Source organism: Gadus morhua, chromosome 17 (genome assembly GCF_902167405.1).
Source record: "Gadus morhua chromosome 17, gadMor3.0, whole genome shotgun sequence".
In the NCBI taxonomy this organism is placed as follows: domain Eukaryota; kingdom Metazoa; phylum Chordata; class Actinopteri; order Gadiformes; family Gadidae; genus Gadus; species Gadus morhua.
This window is the reverse complement of record NC_044064.1, coordinates 7,598,119-7,620,166: the sequence shown is the minus strand read 5'-3', so window position 1 is coordinate 7,620,166 and position 22,048 is coordinate 7,598,119. Positions and strand designations below refer to the sequence as shown.

The 22,048-nt window shown below is 52.9% G+C and overlaps 1 protein-coding gene across 4 annotated transcripts in view; it reads left to right on the top strand.

Annotated features, from left to right (window-relative positions):
• svep1 (sushi, von Willebrand factor type A, EGF and pentraxin domain containing 1) overlaps window positions 1-22,048 on the top strand; it is an 88,528-nt gene that overhangs the window by 66,064 nt on the left and 416 nt on the right. For 3 of the 4 annotated variants that reach the window (XM_030339000.1, XM_030338997.1, XM_030339001.1), the window contains 15 exons: window positions 1,772-1,856; window positions 2,406-2,597; window positions 3,319-3,486; window positions 4,325-4,997; window positions 5,650-8,390; window positions 8,748-8,979; window positions 9,155-9,325; window positions 10,570-10,633; window positions 11,381-11,554; window positions 13,030-13,206; window positions 14,529-14,711; window positions 17,155-17,325; window positions 19,508-19,603; window positions 20,077-20,172; window positions 21,630-21,723. In XM_030339000.1, coding sequence (XP_030194860.1) covers window positions 1,772-1,856; window positions 2,406-2,597; window positions 3,319-3,486; window positions 4,325-4,997; window positions 5,650-8,390; window positions 8,748-8,979; window positions 9,155-9,325; window positions 10,570-10,633; window positions 11,381-11,554; window positions 13,030-13,206; window positions 14,529-14,711; window positions 17,155-17,325; window positions 19,508-19,603; window positions 20,077-20,172; window positions 21,630-21,723 — 5,317 coding nt within the window. The remainder of the gene's footprint in view (window positions 1-1,771; window positions 1,857-2,405; window positions 2,598-3,318; window positions 3,487-4,324; window positions 4,998-5,649; window positions 8,391-8,747; window positions 8,980-9,154; window positions 9,326-10,569; window positions 10,634-11,380; window positions 11,555-13,029; window positions 13,207-14,528; window positions 14,712-17,154; window positions 17,326-19,507; window positions 19,604-20,076; window positions 20,173-21,629; window positions 21,724-22,048) is intronic. The other variant, XM_030338999.1, reaches the window with a different exon arrangement.

Below are 22,048 nucleotides of genomic sequence, written 5' to 3'. Positions count from 1 at the left end.
TCCCACACAATAACACATAATACAATACTATATATATCTCTCTCTATATATATATATATATATGTCTCATCTCATCTCATCTCATTTTCGTCCGCTTATCCGGGGTCGGGTATACACACATATATATATGTGTGTATATTTAATTTTACAATTGTCCATGAATTCAGTTCAAAGTGTTTGGCTCAAAGCTATTGAATGTGTAACACACAGTAACATTTGGTTTAACTCGTGTCTCTTAACTTGTAACGCATGTTACAAGACTAACTGGTACATGATTCACTAGTTGAATAGCAAAATAACATGAGACTATCAGAAAGAAACAAAACCAATGTTTTTTTAAGTTAATTTAAGTCAGTCGTTATACCGCAGGGTAAATACGTTTGTACTTTAACTGCTACCACCAGAAGGCGCCATTGTCTGTGTTTGAGAGAATAAGCCACAATAATCACGCGTCATGAACAAAACATCGTTTACCTTTCCATAATCTATTTTAACTAACCTTGCTTTCATTTCTTTATAATGTCATTGAGTCTTGAGTATCGTTCACATCATGAAGTAGCATCATATTTCAGCATTCGATTTTAAATTAAATCATTGTGGAAATGTGGAGACATACATCTGATATTATTCAGCGTCTCTATATCACCACCTCTTCTTCCAAGCAACATCACAGTGTGTGTGTGTGTGTGTGTGTGTGTGTGTGTGTGTGTGTGTGTGTGTGTGTGTGTGTGTGTGTGTGTGTGTGTGTGTGTGTGTGTAGAGTGGCCATGAGCCCAATCAAGTGTTGCAGCTGTTTATGCAGTTATTCTAATGTGGACGATAGGATTCACGTTCATTCATTGAAACACGCAGGGCAAATAAAGTCACACTTACACAGGCATAAACAAACTATGAGAATACTTTTTTAGAAACCCATACACATGAAGACACAAAAAACAGAAACAGTAACACATGGACTTACACGCCCAGCTCCACCACTACGCAGCGCACTTTACACACATACACACACACACACACACACACACACACACACTACTCAGTGTGTGTTTGTGTGTGTGTCAGATCACTGTCACGTGCCCCGGCCGTGGTGTAGTGAAGGGCTGATTGTACGGACAGCTGTGTCTTTGTTGAAGGACTGCAGATGAGGGCCTGAAAGGACTGCTACAAGAGGGGAGAGAGAGAGAGAGAGAGAGAGAGAGAGAGAGAGAGAGAGAGAGAGAGAGAGAGAGAGAGAGAGAGAGAGAGAGAGAGAGAGAGAGAGAGAGAGAGAGAGAGAGAGAGAGAGAGAGAGAGAGAGAGAGAGAGAGAGAGAGAGAGAGAGAGGGGAGATCAATCCCCTCTACTCGAGTCCAGTGTCTGCGTATCGGCCTCCTCCCCCTCTCTGCCTGGTCAGCCCTAATGGGTTGGGTGCTGTGTCACTCTGACTGAGGCCATTCAGACGTCCTAGCAGACTCATATCGAAAGTGAAAGTCATGTTTGAAAGTGAAAGTTTAAATAAAAGTCAATGTATTTAAAGGTTGTAGGTCATTTGATTGGCTTGTTAGAGCAGTCCTTCCTAATGTTTCAGAGATTGTTGTTAACGTTCAAACAACATTAAAAAAGTCTGTTCCTCGCTACATAGGAAACATCTGTCTCTATACTTACTATAATTTACGTGATCTTTTCTTATCCAATCTATTCTAGTATATCATAATCGAGTCTGGTATCAAATGTAATAGAATCCTACCTAGCAGACTCATGGTAGCGCGCCCTCCTCCCTGTCTCCCCTCAGCCCTCCCCTGTCCTGAGCCCTCCGTTCCAGCCAACTCCGACATGAAGGGGGCCAACTTCACCTACGGAAGCAAGGTGACTTTCAGGTATCTTCTGCCCCCCCCTCGATTACAGCAACACCAAACAGACCAGCAAACACACAAAAGACAAGGAAGCAATGGTGTGTGTGTGTGTGTGTGTGTGTGTGTGTGTGTGTGTGTGTGTGTGTGTGTGTGTGTGTGTGTGTGTGTGTGTGAATAAGTGTATGGTCGTCGAAGGAGGGGGAACCAGACTCGACGTGGTCCATGCTTTTTTCGCCCCTCTTCAAAGTTGACTTTACAACTGTCACACTGGCGATGTGAAGATTGAAAAGGAGGAGTGACGTTTATCGAGTTAATGCGATTTAGCGGAAATTGTACGAATGTGTCTTCCTTTGGGTGGAAGAAGGAAGGGGAGTGTGATTGTGTGTGAGTCATAGGACACACATTCTTCCTGGCTCCAATCCGAAGGGAGGGGACGGGTTTTGTTTCGTTTTAACTTGTTTATCCATGTGCTTCTACGTGTGTGTGCGTGTGCATGTGTTTGACCATGCTTGTGTGTGTGTGTGTGTGCGTGCCTGTGTGTGTGTGTGTGTGTGTGTGTGCGTGCCCCCCCAGCTGTAGGAAGGGCTACCTGCCCCAGGTCCCCTACGAGTTCCAGTGTCTCTCCAGCCAGAGGTGGAGTGGCTCTCCGCCCCCCTGCCACCCCGTGTCGTGCGGCGACCCTCCGTCGGTGCAGCGCGCCCACTACACCCTCCAGGAGACCACCTACCTGGCGGTGGTCAAGTACACCTGCGGCGACGGCTACAGGTGCAACAAATAGACCCGCCGCCATTGGCTGATGAAGTATCGAATGGCTCACTGTTAACCAATGCGCCCTCTCTGCAGAGGGGTCAGCGTAGGACCAACACGGGCCTGGCTCCTAACACTAATCCAGGGTCTGCTCTTTTATGTACCAGAGCAGGTCGAGACCCCACTAGTGCACATAAGTCCACTGTGTGTGCCCCATAAAGGAGCAGACCCATAATAAGTGTTGTGATCGACATCAGTGTTTCTCCTACGCTGAGGCCTTTGAGAAAGGCTCTGTTGAATGACTGACTGGACGGCACACACCGGCTAACTGACTGACTGACTTTCTTAACGACTGATTGACTCCCTAACCAACTGAGATTCACTTCTCCGGTCAAGGACCAAACCGTGGAGTGCAGCAGAGCCTGTGTTTGGGTGCATAGTCTGCCCTGTTTGGCACCCAGTGCCCCCCTCAGCGTCCCCGGAGGTTAACCCTCCAAAGGACAAGGGGGGAGCATGAGACGGATCACACAAGAGGAATACCATCACTCCCATCACTCCCATCCCTCCCATCACTCCCATCACTCCTTGATCCAGCACTACATAAACACAATGGACCCGACTTGATGTGTGTGTGTGTGTGTGTGTGTGTGTGTGTGTGTGTGTGTGTGTGTGTGTGTGTGTGTGTGTGTGTGTGTGTGTGTGTGTGTGTGTGTGTGTGTGTGTGTGTGTCGGTCCGAAGGCTCCAGGGCGCCTCGGAGCTGGTGTGTGAGGACACGGGCGAGTGGAGCCGGCCCCTCCCACGCTGCACGGGCGTCCTCTGCCCCGAGCCCCCCCCGCTCCCGCACGCCGTCGCCATGGGCGACGGCCACAGCCTGGGAGAGGAGGTGCGCTACGTCTGCAAAGAAGGGTAAATCCGGCCGATGTCCGCCCCCCACAACACTGAGGGATGAACCCCCCCGAGCAGAGTTCCTCTACTCATCAGTATTGCTCTTCCCGTGACTCGCTCAGACACGGGCAGAGCAATACTGATGAGTAGAGGAACTCTGCTCGGGGAGCGATAGGTCACGGGAAGGGCAATGCTGCTGAAATCCATTCATTTCCTCTTTATGTCTAACAAAAATAAATAAATAAGGAAAGCAAGTATGACACATCATACAAATACACATAACACAAAACAACAATAGTTATAAAGGATCATAAACGATATTTATAAAGTAAATGCAGTGTCTGTGTCCTAAAAGGACACAGACACTTCCCACCCCTTGTTCCACTGCTCGTAATTATCTGCTATGCGTTTTTCAGTTTTAAACAACTATTTACATAATGCGCATTCAAATTATTCATATACAATAGTCTTATATTTACAACATTTACAAAGCATTACATTTTTTTTGTAAAAATTGACAAAAATAAACAAACAAACAAAATGATAGCTTGACTAGAAATGATGTCTATGTTTTTTTTTTTATTGAGTTATGACTCAAAGCAGACATGGGCTTCTAAAAGGTCAGGTCTTGGACTGGGATATGAATGCCTACTGGTACCGTGACAGAATAATTGTATATATACACTCGTCATTCTATCTATCGGTTCTTCAATTGCTTGAGGAAAATATACATTTTTGCGTTTAGTTGTTTCCTTATTGATTAGAACTGATCTTTAAACCCTAACCCTGACCCTTTATCGAGGGAATCCCCCGGCAGCAAACAATCCTCTAATGGCTCCGCCCCCGCCCTTCCCTCCAGCTACACCCTGATCGGGCCCGAGACCCGGGAGTGCCTGCCCAGCGGCCGGTGGAGCGAGAGCTCCGCCCAGTGCGTGCCGCGCTCCTGCGGCGCTCCGCCCGCCGTGGACCACGCCGAGCCCTACGAGGGCCACCAGCTGTACGGCGACACGGCCAACTACTACTGCAAGGACGGCTACACGGCCGGCAACAACTCCAAGATGGTGTGCGACGCGCGCGGCGCCTGGACGCCCCCCGACGGCCTGCCCACGCCGCGCTGCATCGCCAACTTCTGCCTGCACCCGCCCGCGCTGCCGCACGCCGTCCTGGACGCGGTGCGCAAGCCCAAGTACGCCAGCAACACGGAGGTGGCGTACAAGTGCGAGGAGGGCTTCGTGCTGAACACCACGGCGGCGCTGCGCTGCCTGGTGGGCGGGGCCTGGGAGCCCCCCCCGCGGGAGGTGGGCTGCGTGGCGGTGCGCTGCTCGCGGCCGGAGGGCATCGAGAGGGGCTACGTCAGCGGCAGCGACTACAGCTTCGGCGCGGTGGTGGCGTACAGCTGCGACCGGGGCTTCCTGATCCGCGGGGAGAAGCGGCGCACGTGCGAGGCCAACGGGGCGTGGGGCGGGCCGCTGCCCACCTGCGGACCCGTCGCCTGCCTGCCCCCGCCGAGTCTACGCAACGGATACATCCAGGTGGGGGCCGCGCACCGTGCGCCTCCAGGTTATGGGAAAACACATAATCACCATTGTTTTGGTCAATGTTGAAATGAGGATCATTCAAACGACTATTTTTGAGTTTGAAGACATCTTTAATTTATTCAGCATTAGTGAGATTTCTGAGAATTTCGACATTTCGCCTTAAAAATATACCCAGAATTTTCAAATAGACAATGTTCAAATTGAAAATAATATACAAATATGCATCCAGCTGTTTTAAAAAAATAAATAAAATGCATATCGTTTCAACTCGATTATATTAGTTTGGAGGTCGATTGACCCAAAAGTCAAAATCGCAACCAAAATTAAATTAATCTCAGAGCCCTTACTCCGATTGGCACCTCTGTTTCAAAGGTTGGCTGAGGTCAGGGATTTATCCCTGGCGGCGTTTCAAGTATTCATTCTTTAGTCTACTGGGCTCTTCGCTAGTCAGTGATTTAAGAACAGCACTTTAATGAAAAGCCGCCGACAGAGAATTGTCATACTTTGTTGGGCTGGAATCAAAGACAGGTTCCTCACTTTGATACCCCTGTTTATTATCTAGCTTTCTTTTTTGGGGTTTATTTAATACGTTGAAAAAAAGTCTTAACTTCTTCCCCCCCCCCCCCCAACGCTCCACTCTCTGCAGAGCAAAGGCCGGTCCACCTACAACAGCCGGGTGACGTACGCCTGCAACGCGGGCTACCGCATGGTGGGCCGCCCCGACCGCACGTGCCAGGCCAACCGCCAGTGGTCCAACACGGAGCCCCCGTCCTGCGTGCTGCTCAAATGCGACCCCCCCCCGGACGTGGTCCACGGGCACTACGCCGGCGCCGCCTTCGAGGCGGGCCAGAAGGTGCGGTACGCGTGCGACGAGGGCTACGAGCTGGCCGGCGAGGCGGTGTGGACCTGCCTGAAGCACGGCCAGTGGGACCGCAGCCGGCGGCCGCGCTGCTCCCCGCTGCGGTGCCCCGAGCCCCCTCTGGAGGGCAGCCACCTGGTGCTGCGGGGCCCGGACGACGACGCCACCGTCCTGGAGCTGTCCTGCGAGGACGGCTACGTCCTGCGGGGGGCGCCGGTCCTGCGCTGCACCGCCGCCCAGCGCTGGAACGACACCTTCCCCGCGTGCGAGCGCGTGGCGTGCGGCCCGCCGCCGGCCGTGGCGTACGCCGTCCCCGCGCCGCCGGCGCTGCCGGCGGGGGCGGCCTTCTACCACGGCGCCGAGGTGGCGTACTCCTGCATGGACGGCTTCACCCCGAGCCGGGGGGACCGCGTGGCGTGCCTGGCCAGCGGCGAGTGGAGCACGCCGCGCCCCCGCTGCGTCTCCACCGAGTGCCCCCAGCCCACGGAGATCCCCGACGGCGTGCTGGACGTGCACGGCCTGATGTACCTCAGCACGGCGCGCTACGGCTGCAAGCCGGGCTACGCGCTGGTGGGCAACGCCACGCTGGTGTGCGGCGACGGCGGGCTCTGGATCGGGGGCCTGCCGTCCTGCCGCCCCGTGGAGTGCGCCGCCCCCGAGCCGGTCGCCAACGGCCAGGTGGCGTACCAGAAGCTCCAGTTCGGCCACGCCGCCGCCTACTCCTGCCTGCCCGGCTATCGCCTCCGCGGGCCCGAGAGCCTCCGGTGCCTGACGAGCGGCGCGTGGGACGCGGAGCCGCCCGCCTGCGTGCGGATCTCCTGCACGGCGCCCCAGCCCCTGGACAACGGCTTCGTGGAGGGGCTGGAGCACAGCTTCGGCGTCACCATCTTCTACAGCTGTTTCCCCGGTTACCAGCTGGTGGGCCAGAGCCACCTGACGTGCGAGGAGTTCGGCTGGTCCAGCGCCGTCCCCGTGTGCGTGCCCTCGGACTGCGGCCTCCCGCCCCACATCGACTTCGGGGAGTACGTGCGGGTGACGGAGCGCCCGGCGTCCGGGGCCGCCGCCGCCGCCGCCGCCGCCGCCGTGTCGGACTCCCCGCTGGACCTGAGCTTCCTCCAGGGCACGTGGATCGCGTACCGCTGCCACCCGGGCTACGAGCTCACGGCGCACGCCACCCTGCTGTGCCAGGAGGACAGCAGCTGGAACGGGACGGCGCCCTCGTGCGCGCCGGCTGAGTGCCAGACGCCGCCGGCGCCGCCGCACGGCTGGCTGAACGTCAGCGACACCTCCCTGGGGAGCCGGGTGACGTACAGCTGCGCCCCGGGATACCTCCTGGTGGGCCAGGCCGTCCGGCAGTGCGTCTCGGGCCAGCACTGGACGGAGGATGCCCCTGAGTGCCGCCCCGTCAACTGCGGCGACCCGGGCCCCGTGGCCCACGCCGCGGCGCGCGGCGCCTCCTTCGCCTACCCCGACGCGCTGCGCTACGAGTGCGACGCCGGCTTCCGCCTGCAGGGCGGCGACACCCTCACCTGCCTGGCCGAGGGCCGCTGGGACGGGGAGAAGCCGCGCTGCGAGGCGCTGTCCTGCGGGGCCCCCCAGGTGCCCGGCGACGTGGTGGTCAGCGGGGACTCCTTCACGTACGGACAGCGCATACACCTGAGCTGCCGGCCCGGCTTCGTCCTCAGAGGCGGGGCGGTGGGGCTGTGCCGCGCCGACGGCACCTGGAGCCACGGGCCCCTCAGCTGCGTCCCGGAGCGCTGCGGCCCGCCGCCCGCCGTCCCCAACGGCCGCGCGGCGGCGGCGGCGGGCCCCAAGGGCTCGGTCCGCTACGAGTGCGACAAGGGCTACGTCCTGAGCGGGGACGCCGTGCGCGCCTGCCAGGCGGACGGGCGCTGGGGGGGGGCGGCGCCCCTCTGCGAGCCCCTCAGCTGCGACCCCCCCGAGGACATCAGCCACGGCTACCTGAACGGCTCCAGCTTCCACGTGGACGCGGTGGTGGAGTACGTGTGCTTCGAGGGCTACGAGGCGGCGGGCGACCCCACGCTGCGCTGCTCGGCCGACGGCCTGTGGGAGGGCAGCGTGCCCCGGTGCCTGCCCTGCGCCTGCCCGCCGCCCGCGCTGCGCTTCGGCGCCGTGCTGGGCCGGGACAACGCCTGCGGCGGCCGCGTGCGCTTCCGCTGCGCCGACGGCTACCGCCTCCTGGGGCCCGCCGAGGCGGTGTGCGGCCCCGGCGGCGCCTGGAGCCCCGGCGTGCCGGCCTGCTCGCGGGGCCGCTGCGCCGCCGCCCCGCCCTCGGTGGCCCACGCCGTCACGCAGGGCGGCGGCACGGCCCACGCCGACACGGTCACGTACACGTGCCTGCCGGGGTACCGGGCCAGGGGGTACGCCCTGCTGACCTGCGGGAGGGCGGGCCGCTGGGGGGAGCCCCGGGTGAGCTGCGAGCCCGTGAGCTGCGGGCCGCCGCCCAGCGTCGCGCACGCTCACGTCGTGGGTGAGACCTTCACTTTTTCAAGCCATGTTACCTACAGGTAAATGAGACGCGGGGCCGTGTGTGCATGCACCGAGGTTCGTTAACGCATGGCGCCTTTTGACCAAGACCAACCCGCCGCTTTAAGTGTCCTTCAAGTGTTGTTCATTCTAAAATGCCGTCAAATGTTGAGATTGTCTTTGTCGATTGTGAATAGTTATTTGTTGTCGTGTGTCTTGCATGCTGATCCGTCACCAGGTTGGTCGGGGAAGGACTTCTTGTTTTGATTTTGTCCCTCTCTGTCTTTTGAGGCAAACGTTGCTAGCAGTGTAGCAAAAAATAACAAAAGAAACACCACCTGGATAACGACTCCCTCTCCTCACTCCCTGGCGTCGCCGCTCTCTGCCGCCCCCTGCAGGTGTGACGACGGCTACGCGCTCGCCTCCCCCGCCGCCCCCCTGACGTGCAGCGCCGACGGCACCTGGTCCGGGCGGGGCCCGCGCTGCCAGGCCGCGCCCTGCCCCCTCCCCGAGCACTCGGTGGCCCACCTGGTGGTGGCCGGGGACGACCCCACCCCCGTGGGGGGCTCTCTCATGCTCTCGTGCCCCCCCGGGTTCCTGTTGGTGGGCCCGGCGCTGATCCAGTGCCAGGTGAGGCCGTGTGGTCGTATAATATAATAAATAATAATATATTAATAATTCTATTTCAGGTGAATCATTTCAATAAAGTGGTGACCGCAGTGAAAAATCCCTTATTTCCCTGAGAAAGCCTCAAATTCCCGGATTGTGTGTCAGGGATGACTTACTTCCTGTTTTGTCCTGACAGTCGGGCAAAAGCTGGGCTCCCAGCCTCTCCTCCGTTTCCTGTCGAGCGGTCACATGTCCCGACCCGCCGGCGCTGGCCAATGGCGTGCTGGAGGGCAGTGGCAGCGGTGGCGAGGCCTACAACTACGGCGATGGCATCATGTACACCTGCCTGCCCGGCTATGAGATGAAGGTAGGGAAGCCCCGCAGTATACCGTCTCGACTCTCTCTCTCTCTCTCTGTCTCGATGGCTCTCTCTCCTGTCTCTGTCTCTCTCTGTCTCACTCTCAATCCTCTCTGTGTGTCTATATCTGTCTCTCTGTCTCTCTCTCTCTTTTCTCTCTGTCTCTGTCTCTCTCTCACTCTCTCTCCTCTTTTTGTCTCTGTGTCTCTCTGTCTCTCTGTCTCCCTCGCTCTTCAACTAAAACGAGCTCTATTGGCATTGAAAATGAACATTGACATCGCCAAAGCAGTGGAAGCAACATCAAATAATAGAGAAATATATACAAAATCGAAACATAAATGTTGTTTAAAAAAAGGGGGATATAAAGAAGTATGTCACTCCTGAACCCTCTATCTGAATCTCTCTCTCTCTCTCTCTCTCTCTCTCTCTCTCTCTCTCTCTCTCTCTCTCTCTCTCTCTCTCTCTCTCTCTCTCCCTGCAATGGAGTGGGTTTGGTGATAACTATGAACCTGACTGAACAGTTGAGTCCACTGCTTTGTTCCAGCGGGCGAGGGCTGGGACTGGGGACTTATTAGGGTGTTTCAAGACGTATGAGCGCGCGAGCTGCCGCCGTTTTGTTAATGAATACATTATACAACAATGGTAACCATAGAGCCCGTTGGTCAGTTACACACAACACACCCGGCGTTCCTCCCAGACAACAGATCCACGCTGCAATAGAGCCGTGTGTGTTGTGAATGACAGAGCAGTAGAGTAGAATAAAACAAGAGAGAGAGAGGAAGGGAGGGCGGGAGGGCGGGAGAGGGATGTCATGTGACTGACCCAGCGCTGTCACAGAGAACTACTTATTAGAAAAACCGCTGAGTCACTCTTTCTTTATTTATTTCTGTCTCTTTGTCTCCCTCTCCCTCTCCCTCTCCCTCTCTCTCTCCCTCTCCCTCTCCCTCTCCCTCTCCCTCTCCCTCTCCCTCTCCCTCTCCCTCTCCCTCTCCCTCTCTCTCTCTCTCTCTCTCTCTCTCTCTCTCTCCCTCTCTTTCTCCCTCTCTTTCTCCCTCTCTTTCTCCCTCTCCCTCTCCCTCTCTCCCTCTCTCTCCCTCACGGCGACAGACCCTATTTCATAGATATTTATCCTCCAATAGGCGGGGGTATGGGTGGTGTCCTGTAATACTGGTGTTTGTTTTCGGTGATAGGTCAGACATCACCCGGCCTCTCTTCAGACTATGGTTGTGTTTCTATGTATCTTTTGAACGCAGGGGGATCCCATACAAACGTGCCAGGACGACAGAACCTGGAGTGGGACTCAGCCACACTGTGTTGGTAGGCGTGCGTGTGTGCGTGTGTGTGTGTGTGTGTGTGTGTGTGTGTGTGTGTGATGTTTGCATAATGCGTAACTTCCCCCACACGTGCTTTTGACTGTGTCAACAGTGCGACGACCCTATGACATCACCGCATTCACAAAGCAGATTTGAAATAAATAAGGAGGAAGCTAAATATAGAAAATAGGATCTCATGTACAGAAGATTCCAATATAAAGGCTCAATATGTAGTTCTATGTTTTATATGGCATAAAGCAGTACACCAAGTCTTCTTTCCACTGCCCTTTTAATGTGGGCAAAGACGTACTTTGGGGCGATATTGCTGGTATCTTTGACCGGGTGTTAGGTTTCAGTGTGCAGACGTGAGTCAGCTTGTAGTGATAGGAGGAGGGCGGAGGGAAGGATAGCCAGGAATCAGCGGATGAAACACTAGAAGCACCTGTTTTCTTACTAGACAATCCAATCGGCCGTCTGCGCTCACAATGGTATTATAAAAAGACAATCGATTGTGAAGATCGATTAAGTTTAATTAACATTAGTTGTAGCAGGGTCTCCTTGGAGACACCACCTAGGGGGCTTCACTGGGCCCCTCCGGTGACCAGGACCCAGGTGGATGTTTAGTGAACCGGTTGGTTGTAGATCTCGATTGATGTCACAGGCAGAGCCGGTCCCTAGTGGGGACCGGTCTCCGCTGTATGGCGTCTTGGAATGCTGTGCTTAACTAGGACTTACCTCTCTCCCTCCCCAGCTTTGTCTTGCGGGCCCCCCCCCTCTGTAAAGCACGCCGTCTCTGAGATCACGGGAGACGGGTTCCTGAACAAGGCCAGCTATGTGTGCGACGCCGGCTTGCAGCTGATTGGTCCAGAGACGCTAACCTGCCTGGCTAACGGCACGTGGAGTGAGCCCGCCCCCAGCTGTGACGGTGAGGCACTGAGCTAAACACTGTTTGTTATATGACTGTGTTTTTTACTTTTGTTTGGTTTTGTAATGAAATAGATATTAAATAGTGTTGATGCATTCATTGATTTCTGGTCACTAGAGGTGGCAGAGGACACTCCCAAGTATTCCGATGAGTATAACAGACATTTTAGTACTAAGGGATCTGTTGCGTTCAGGATGAACATGTTCAGATGAAAGTGTACGAACTGTTTAGCTGTAATAGACAAACGGTAAAAAAACTGTCATTTTGATTTTCTTGGGAGTAGTTTTATAATCTGATTAGCTGTGGTATTTGAGCAACATAAGGCCCGGGGCTGAATGGTCCCTCCCCTTAAAACAGTCAACTGTTTGTGTTATTTTATGCCGCGTTTCCACTGCAGGGTGCGGAACGGATCGGTTCACAAAGGTGCGGTACGGGTTGCGTTTCCACCGCCAAAAGTGGGCGTGACCCGGACTTAGCTGTACCCGTTTTGGCCTCGTTTTCAGACCTCCACCGTTGGGGTACTGAAAACGAGACGAGACGTCTGAAAGGGTCCCGGGAAATTCTAGCTACACACCCCCTCCGTTGATTGGTCGACAGAATCATCACTTCCAGGCGACGTGGGGATAAAAACAAACAAACAGTAGCCTCGAGGTATTATTCTTGACGTGCGACTCCACCCAAAAGACTTCAGACTTGACTCGAGCTTCGAGACTCGTCAGGTCATGCAATTATTGCTTTTTAAACCTAACTTTATTCATGTATTTCTATTAGGGATGGGCAACGATCGTCGAATAGTCGGAGTCACGTAGAATATCGAATAATGAATGTGACTATCGTTATTTATGACACGGCTCTTCTCAATGCTGGGGAACGCTCCGTTCACTTGCATGGGCCTTCAAAACTTCCAGCAGTGAATAATTTTGCGACAATTCACCATTGCTAAGATATATAATGACCGCTGTCAAGGAAAGTGGATTTTTTGCCGTCTGTCGTATCACTCCGCAAGTAGTCCGGTAACTTATCAACCCCAGAGGCCTCGGTTGCTAAGCGACGTCAACGTCTTTGGCAGACTATTCCTCTGCTGATCAACACTACGATTGCTGGTAAAAAATGAATTGTAAAAAGACACACCGTGTGAAGTTACTTTTTTCCTTTTGGCAAGTAGCCAAAGTAGTAATAAGCGTGATAATGTATAGAACGTTTTCCCGATAATGACCAGCGTTCTATACATTATCCCTTACCAGACCAGACGGCCAGAGACTTGAGACTTGACTTGAACCTGCCCCTCAAAGATTGAGCCTCGACTTGGACTCGAGCTCAAAGCCTTGAGCCTCGACTTGGCCTTCCAACAAACGACTTGTGAACATCTCTGAGTCCCAGTCATAAACGCCCTGGACCCCTTGCAGCTCAGAGGTGCAGGAGGCCGTCAACGCGGTACCATAACACCTTTAAACCCTCCCTCTGTCTCCCTCCAGGGGCGCGGGGCTGCGTGGAGCCCGACCACGTCCCCCACGGCTGGGTGCGCGTGCACCGCCTGAGCCCCGGCCACGCCCTGAACTTCCAGTGCGACGAGGGCTACTCGCTGTCGGGCGACGCCCTGGTGGTGTGCCTGGACGGGGAGCGCTGGAGGTCCCCGTTCCCCACCTGCCAACGTAGGGGCCCTGAAGCTCCCACTACATGCACACAGACACACACACAGGGGATCAGACTGCCACACACACGCACGCCAACACAGACACACACACACACCCACAGGGGATCAAACTGTAACACACACGCACGCCAACACAGACACACACACACCCACAGGGGATCAAACTGTAACACACACGCACGCCAACACACACACGCACGCACACAAATTCATGTAGGCTCTGCTTATTTTGCTAGTGTTAACTTCTGTATTTTACTCTGTATGTTGTTGAGCAGGGCTTGATCAGCATTTTTATTGAGTCATTTATAGTTGGGCTGTCAATTCCAAAGTAAAAAACACCCACGCACAAACACACACACAGGTCCAGTGTGTTATTTCATCAGTCATTGATAATTGGTCTGTCAATGTACGATAAATCATCTCGTTAAAAAATGTCCCAAGACAAACACTACCTAGGCGTTGGCAGGCGGTCGGACGGCGGTCAAAAAACCTGACTATCTTTCTCCCGTTGCATCAAATCCATTACACTGGGATTTTTTGCCGTCTGTCGTATCACTCCGCAAGTAGTCCGGTAACTTATCAACCCCAGAGGCCTCGGTTGCTAAGCGACGTGCTAAGCGACGTCAACGTCTTTGGCAGACTATTTCTCTGCTGATCAACACTACGATTGCTGGTAAAAAATGAATTGTAAAAAGACACACCGTGTGAAGTTACTTTTTTCCTTTTGGCAAGTAGCCAAGTAGTACGATAAATCATCTCGTTAAAAAATGTCCCAAGACAAACACTACCTAGGCGCTGGCAGGCGGTCGGACGGCGGTCAAAAAACCTGAATATCTTCCTCCCGTTGCATCAAATCCATTACACTGGGCGGTTGAGTAAGTCATTGAGTAAGGCAGCTCTAAGGGGCTGTGGTGGTTTTGCAGGCAAGGTGCATTACGGCATCGCTGAGTTTCACCACACAGAAGGAGACGTCCAGAGGAAAACATCTGAGACGTACGCTAGGACCGGGGAGCTACCTCAAGGCTACCACTATCACTGGGGCTGGGCCTGAGAGACTTTAATCGACAATGCACAAACGTTGTACACACATCGACAGGCAACAATATAAATACCCGGGGTTTAACCTGTGGGTCGCGACCCTTAAGAGGCTGACATCGTGGGGCCAAGAGGGTCAGGATGAGATGGCCAGAATTAACATTTGCATAAACTTTTTGGCGATTAATTTATTTAAAAAAAACAGTCGTATACGCCTTTTTTTTTTCAGTTCATTAGTAATAAAACAATAAACAGACGTGTTGTTATCGTTTCCTTCTCCCACAGCTAAATCCTGCCCGACGCCCATGGGGTGGCGGCAGCCGGCCAATGGGAGCGAGGCCCAGCAGGGCTTCCACGTGGGCCAGGCGCTGCCGGTGACCTGCCCCAAGGGCCAGCAGGCCCGGGGCAGCGGCACCATCACCTGCCGCCCCGACCAGACCTGGAGCCCCATCAGCGCCGTGTGTGAAAGTAGGCAGCACACTCCTGGCCCTTTTGCTGTTTAGTATCTCTGTATCATTTCTTTCATTTTTGTATTGTTTCGATTAAGTTGAATTTAGTTGTCCTTTATTTGATTTTTGAGTTGTTATTAGATTTTGGCGGGGGGGGGTAGTTTAGTTCCTTTTTACATGATTTTTTGTTGAGTTATTTGTTTTTGGGGGGGGGGGGGTGCGGTTGCTGCATTCAAAGTGCGCCAGTGCCCCTCCCAACACAAGCTAAATTCTGCAGAACTACTACAGCCAAAGTGCAGCTTCTTCCTGATTATTGAATGAGCTCATTATCACTGCTCATGCAAGAGGTCACTGCGATGCAAGATGACACCTTCCCCTTTTACACAACACACACACGCACACACACACACACACACACACACACACACACACACACACACACACACACACACACACACACACACACACACACACACACGCACACACACACCCTATTGAAATGCATATGAGCGCATTGCTTCAAAAGCCGGTCTCTGCTGAGTCTAGTGGCCCCATATCGTTTAAAGATAAGACTGCATTCACTGTCCACAAGAATACAGACGCTGGGCTTCAAAGTGATAACCGCCCCCCCTGACAAGGGGGTCCATTATCACTTTGAAGCAATCCAATTGGTCCACAGAGCTGCTTTCTGTGGTCCTCTTCCTCACCCTCTGTCTGGGTAGAACGATCAGGGGCCATATCTCGTATCTCTCCTCCCAGTGATTGGATCACTTTACACCGATCACATGACCCAATCCCGACGTTCAACACGAGGGCCAATCAGAGAGGACGCAGGCTAGCATGTTGTGTTTGTTTGTTTGTTGGTTTGTTTGGTTGGTTGTGTGTTTGTTTGTTTGTTCAACCTGTCTACCCACGCGCGTGCAGCGCACTCATCCCTGCACGTTTCCCAATTCCCCTGGTTTGGCCGTCAACCCTGGTCTTCATCCCTCTCTCTCTCTCTCCTACCTGTCTCTCTCGCTTTCCGTCTCTCTCTCTCTCTCTCTCACCTTTCTCTCACGCTCTCCTTCGCTCTCTCTTTCTCTCTCTCTCTCTCTCTCTCTCTCTCTCTCTCTCTCTCTCTCTCTCTCTCTCTCTCACCTCTCTCTCACGCTCTCCTTCGCTCTCTCTTTCTCTCTCTCTCTCTCTCTCTCTCTCTCTCTCTCTCTCTCTCTCTCTCTCTCTCTCTCTCTCACCTCTCTCTCACCTCTCTCTCGGGCTCTCCGCCGCTCTCTCTCTCTTTCCTTCAATATGAGTCTGCTAGGTCGTCTGGCGGGCCTCTCAGTTGGTGTGACACAGCACCCAACCCATTAGGGCTCACAAAGCAGAGAGGGAGGGGGGGGAGTGGATCTCTCTCCCTCACAAGCCACTCAGTATTTATGTCTTTCTCTCTCTCTCTCTCTCTCTCTCTCTCTCTCTCTCTCCCTCCCTCTCTCCCTCTCTCTCTCTCGCTCACGCTCGCGCTCTGTTTGATCAGAGCCAGGTTTCTGCATCAAACACTAAGGTTGTCATGTCCTGCGCCGGCCGGACTAATTATGGGATGCTCTCGGCATTGCTATGACAACCCCTTTTGTCACGCACACTTATGCCCGCTCTAAGAAACGGTTGCCGTCCATTCGCACAATGAGGCTCGTTTGCATTTGCATTTGCATGTTATCTGTGCTTTTTCACCGACTCAATACGGGAAATACAGCAATATTGTCCAAGGGAGGACACTATTTGAACACGTCGGTATCAGGTAACCCTGTCACAACATCCTGATGTCACCCACTGGCGTTTTTGCTGATATACAGTATATGATTGTTTGACTCCTTTCACAGCCACAAATGTTGGGAACATGGAAGGCATGTCTTCTGCATGGTTTCTGGATGGTTGAGCACTTAAGATAAGCAATTCATCCGCCCTCTCTTTGCATGGTGTGAGCTGCAGGCAAGGAGAGTCTGAGGTAATGCGTTGGCTTAGGCCCAATCCCATTTCTACCCCTTACCCCTTCCCCTTACCCCTCCCCCTTGTTTTGAAGGGGTAAGGGGTAAGGGGTAAGGGGAAGGCGTAAGGGGTAGAACCCCTTACGCCTTCCCCTTACCCCTTCAAAACAAGGGGGAGGGGTAAGGGGAAGGGGTAAGGGGTAGAAATGGGATCGGGCCTGACTCTGTGGACGGCAGACAAAAGGCACTCCCCTATGGAGCGTCTCCAGGAACAGGGATGGAAACTAAATGAGGATTCGACTGGAAGCAAAAGCGAAACACAAGTGTCCGAAATAGATTGTGTTCAGATCTCAACCAATGGGGGCTTGGTTCTCATACGTTTGAATACATTATAGTACATCACATTAGACTGGACTAGAGTATGCTGACCGCCATCCCTTACCCGGTTCGGTGGAGCCACGAGGCAGGTGGTGTTAACACGCGTTGGGACCCCCTCCACAGGGGTTTCCTGCGGCCCCCCTCTCCACGTGGCCCACGGGGTGGTGCGGGGCGCGGTCTTCCAGTTCGGCGACGTGGCGGCGTACTCGTGCTTTAGCGGCTACGCCATGGAGGGCGTCGGAAGGAGCCGGTGTCTGGAGAACGGCACCTGGACCGCCCCGCCCGCGTGCCGAGGTAGCGCTCCCGGCTGAGCTCGTCCACCCCCCCCCCCCCCCCCGGCCGTCCGTCCGTCCGTCCGTCTCCGCACAGCTTTCTCATACGCTTGATGGTCAGAGGACACGCACCGCCGCCGCCTGCTGCCCCCCCCTGCTGCCCCCCCCCCCCCCCCCAGTGGGGCCTTCTGGTGTCGCTCTGAGCACTCGTTATGGCCGTGGTCCGTTGGTGTACCAGGGCACGGTACCAGGGCCTGGTCTCTGATTGGTTCTGGTGTGCCCCGGGGCGCCAACAGAGCAGAGTCCTGATTGGTGTGACGGGCGACGGCTGTCACCCCCTCTGGGGAACGGGTCGACTCTAGTTTCTGTTTCTGTTTCTCTATGGCGGGCCCCCTGCTTAAGGGGTGTTGAGGAGTCGAGGCCGAGGCGGGTTTCACAGCACGGCGTCTTGAGTGGGATTGTGTATGGGATGGTGAATAAAGTTTGCTTTGATCGGATGCCAACTAACACTAACCTTTAAGGATGTACAACTAATCACTGTTCTTAACCTCTGCTCTGCGCCCTACCTTCCTTGGCTGCTATTACGTGTCTTTCCTACTATTCCTCATTCTTCAAACCAAAGTACAGTTTTTCGCGCAACTACTTTGGTTCCTCCTACATGAGCCATGCAAAACATGCAACCGTGTCATGACCAAGCAATAATAACAATGGAGCTGAAAGAAAACGTGTTCCGCATATATTCAAAACACTCAAAGCCTGTGTGCCAAGCCCTGCTTATTTTTGACACTAACATCTCTGTGCATCCACCCCAAACGCCTGCTTCCATGGGGGTCTGCATATACGCACACTAACCACCTTACCAACTCAGAGCTTTGGGGTTGTGGTCATCGTTAGCCCTTAATGTGGGAGTACAGCTCTGTACTGTGTTTCTCATCCCCAGTCGACAGACCTCATCCGTTCGCCAAAGGGAAATCAGCAGTGACCACAAAATTTCATTGAATTGATAGCGAAAGATAAAGTTCTCGAGAACTAATAGTCATGAGCGGCCTAAAGCCAAACTGGCTCGTATTGAGGCAGACGAAGTCAAGCCATTTCTAACTAATGCCATCAAAATTATGGCTTGTTGCTTTGGATTATTTTCATAGCTCAGCCTCTCATCGATGAGGTCTTCAATCGTATTAGTTTCAAATAAGTCCAAAAAACAGCCAAGCGTCTGCTCCGCTTACTACTTCCACTTGTTTTCAGTGCTCTGGATCTGGAAGTAGGACCAGTATATCCAGTGCCGGAAATGCCTTCTCTATTTATTCTGGCTGAGCCAGGCTCACAATAAGAGTGGAAAGGGGAGAGTCCCATGCTGTCGACGTGACCAAAAAAATAAAGAATTCCTTGTTTACCTACAGAGATCGGCCGTTTGACATACATAGGTGTTTCGGGCAGAAAAGCAGCATCATTTTCCCATCAGTGAAAACGCCAAGCATTCTAATGGGACGCAGGCTAACTCAAGCTTGTGGTTTTAAAGAGTGAACATGCTCTCACTGTCTTCAAACCTGCATTTACCCCACGCAAGAACATCTTGAATGGGTATCAAGATAAGGTCCTGAAACAGAATTAAAGTCACTTTAAAAGCATACACATACGTGCGGCTCGGCTGACTAACTAATGTCCAGCCTTGGCTAGGTGGGGGGTGTTTCTCAGAGTAGGGGGCCGTTTTGGGGTTTCCTCAGGGGAGGGCGTCGTCAGACTGTGCCCCTGTTTGCTCGGCGCATGGCACCGTGGCTCTGGCGAGGCTCGCATTACTGACTGCATGGCTGGTCTGCAGGGTGGGGGGTGGGGGGGGGGGGTAATAGCAACGCCCAGAGAGACATCCGCCCGGACTAATCTGCTTTTGTTTTCCCTCATACTGTTTCAAGACGTTTGTGTGTCTTCTACCGCACGCGGGGTCGAGGGACAGTGGGAGACACTGGGCCATTTCAGAATGTCAAAAGTGGATCGATCCACTTCCTTTACTTTACATTGCCTTTACTTTGACTTTACCTCAGTACCGTACCGAGTGGGAAAGAGCTCATGTATCCCTACTGACTATGCGTGTGCATGGTTGTGTGTGTGTGTGTGTGTGCGTTTGTGCGCGTGTGTGTGTGTGTGCGCGTGTGTGCATGCGTGCGTGCGTGCGCATGTGTGTGTTTGTCTCCCCCCCCCCCCATCAGCTGTGTGCTGGCTACAGTGCCAGAACGGCGGGGCCTGCCAGCGACCCAACACGTGCGCCTGTCCCGAGGGCTGGATGGGCCGGTTCTGCGAGGAGCGTGAGTCAGTTACTGTCACACGGAAACAGACGCTTTCCTAAAACAACACGATAACAGCCCACGACGCAACACTTGAGATAGCTGAGGATCCCCCGCAAACCAAACACAAGCAGAGCTCTGTGGGTGGAGGTAGTTTCCCATCCCTAGTCGACAGACCACATCCATTCGCTAAAGGGCAAACAAGTGGCCACAGAATTCTGTGGAATTGTTAGTGAAAGATTAAGTTCTCGAGAACTAATAGTCAGGAGCGCCCTGACGCTAAATCGGCCCGTATCGAGGCAGACGGGGGTCAAGCCTTTTCTAAGTAATTACACCAAAGTGACAGCTTGTAAACCTCACCTACAGTACGGATGGATGACATTCTTTTTTTATCAAACGTTGCTTTGGAATACAGCGTCATGAGCAGTGATGATTCATGGTTCGTAGTATCAGCTCCGTAACCCTGGTGCCCTCTCTCCTCTCTCCCTCGTCAGCCATCTGCATCTTGCCCTGTCTGAACGGGGGCCGCTGCAAGGCACCCTACCAGTGCTCCTGTCCCCACGGGTGGACCGGCACTCGGTGCCACACCGGTGAGTATGGGTGTGTTAGTGTGTGTGTGTGTGTGTGTACCGCACACACACACACACACACACACACACACACACACACACACACACACACACACACACACACACACACACACACACACACACACACACACACACACACACACACACACACACACACACACACACACACACACACACAGAGAGTAGATGGTGACGTAGGCTTCATAACAGCTCTGGTGGCATCAGTTTCCGTATCGCTGACTCAACTGTCTGCACGTACACAGGCGGGGGCGGGGGGCAGCCCTTAAGGGCCCTGAGGATGAGTAACCACCTCATACTGTGAATTCATACATGCTAAATAATACACGGCAGCCCCTTGATGTTTGCACTTATAACATCCACCTCTACTTTACATTTAGGGCAATTTAGTTTTTAGCAATTTAGTCGCTTTTATCCAAAGCGACTCACAATAAGTACATTTCTCAGAAGAAAGAGAAACAATATATAGCTGTCGGTACAGTAAGGTTATTCATAGAAATAGGTGCAAAGCATTTACAATTGCAGTGTTAACCCAGTCCCCGTTTAAAACCAGCTAGCTAGGATACTTAACGCTATGCTGAAAAAATGCAGATGAAAAACTAGGGAAATATGCAAGGGCTTACTTCCCTGTCATAGGACAGCCTAAACCATCCCCGCTGGCATGAAGACTTATTTCTTATATATTAACATTTTAAATGTAATGATCAGCATGACTGTAAGAACGTTTTTTGTAGTAAAGTTGGTAATTATTGTAAAGGTGATTTCCTTATAATAGTTGACTTGGAAAGACAAACTGAATAACTAGTATCTGATTAAACAATGAAGCCATATCCAACCTAAACCGTTAACCTCTCTGATTAGAGTTGATCTCATTTATCGGCACAGTACAGACTTGCCAGTATCGACAATGGAATTGATTTCACAACATTGTAGTGTGGAGAAGTTAACCTTATCAACATTGTTTGGTTCAGCTGCTGAGGAAGTCGACTTAGTTGTGAATGTTCATCAAATCACATGACCACATACTGTACATCACCATTCTCCTTTTGACCTATCGAGTGCCTCACTGTTATGTCCTCGATCACGTCCCCTACTCAGAGCTCCGTCTACTACTGAAGTTTTAATCACTGACGAGGTCAAAGGACCAGACCAATATTTGTTCAGTCATTGTTTAAACATGAAGGCAAGGCAAGGCAATTTTATTTATTTAGCACTTTTCATAAACGAGGCAGACTCAAATTGCTTAGAAACATAGAGACATTGTCATACAATAAAATTAAATATTAAAATAAAATAGATAAAAAATTATCCTCGATTAGATCACGTATCCACTGAGCTCCCTGACCCCCGGTTTATTCCGTTAGCACACAAACCCACATTGAGTCCCCCGTCTTCCAGACTCCTCTCTGAGCAGTGTGACCGTGTTGTTCCGTCCACAGCGGTGTGCGCCGCGCCCTGTCTGAACGGAGGGCGATGCATACGGCCAAACCGATGCCACTGCAGCCAGGGCTGGAGCGGGCACGACTGTTCGAGGTGACGCCGGAACACACACACACACACACACACGCACACACAACCACTAAACGCATGCGCACGCTCATGTTTGCAATACACACAAAGGTGAAAGTCTCATAAACAAGTGAGGTTATCGCACGGTATCTTGATTTCTTTAGTGGACTTTCAACCCTTCCTTGGTCAGAGCGTTATACAGCATTCCTCCGGTGCCCACTGTTCCCGTCACTGCTAGTTACCCGCTAACTAAGTCAGGAGACAATGGCCAGGAGTTGCTCCCAGTGCATGTCTCGGGGAAAAGAACACGCTTAGCAAAAAACATGTCCTGGGTTATAGAAATCCGCAG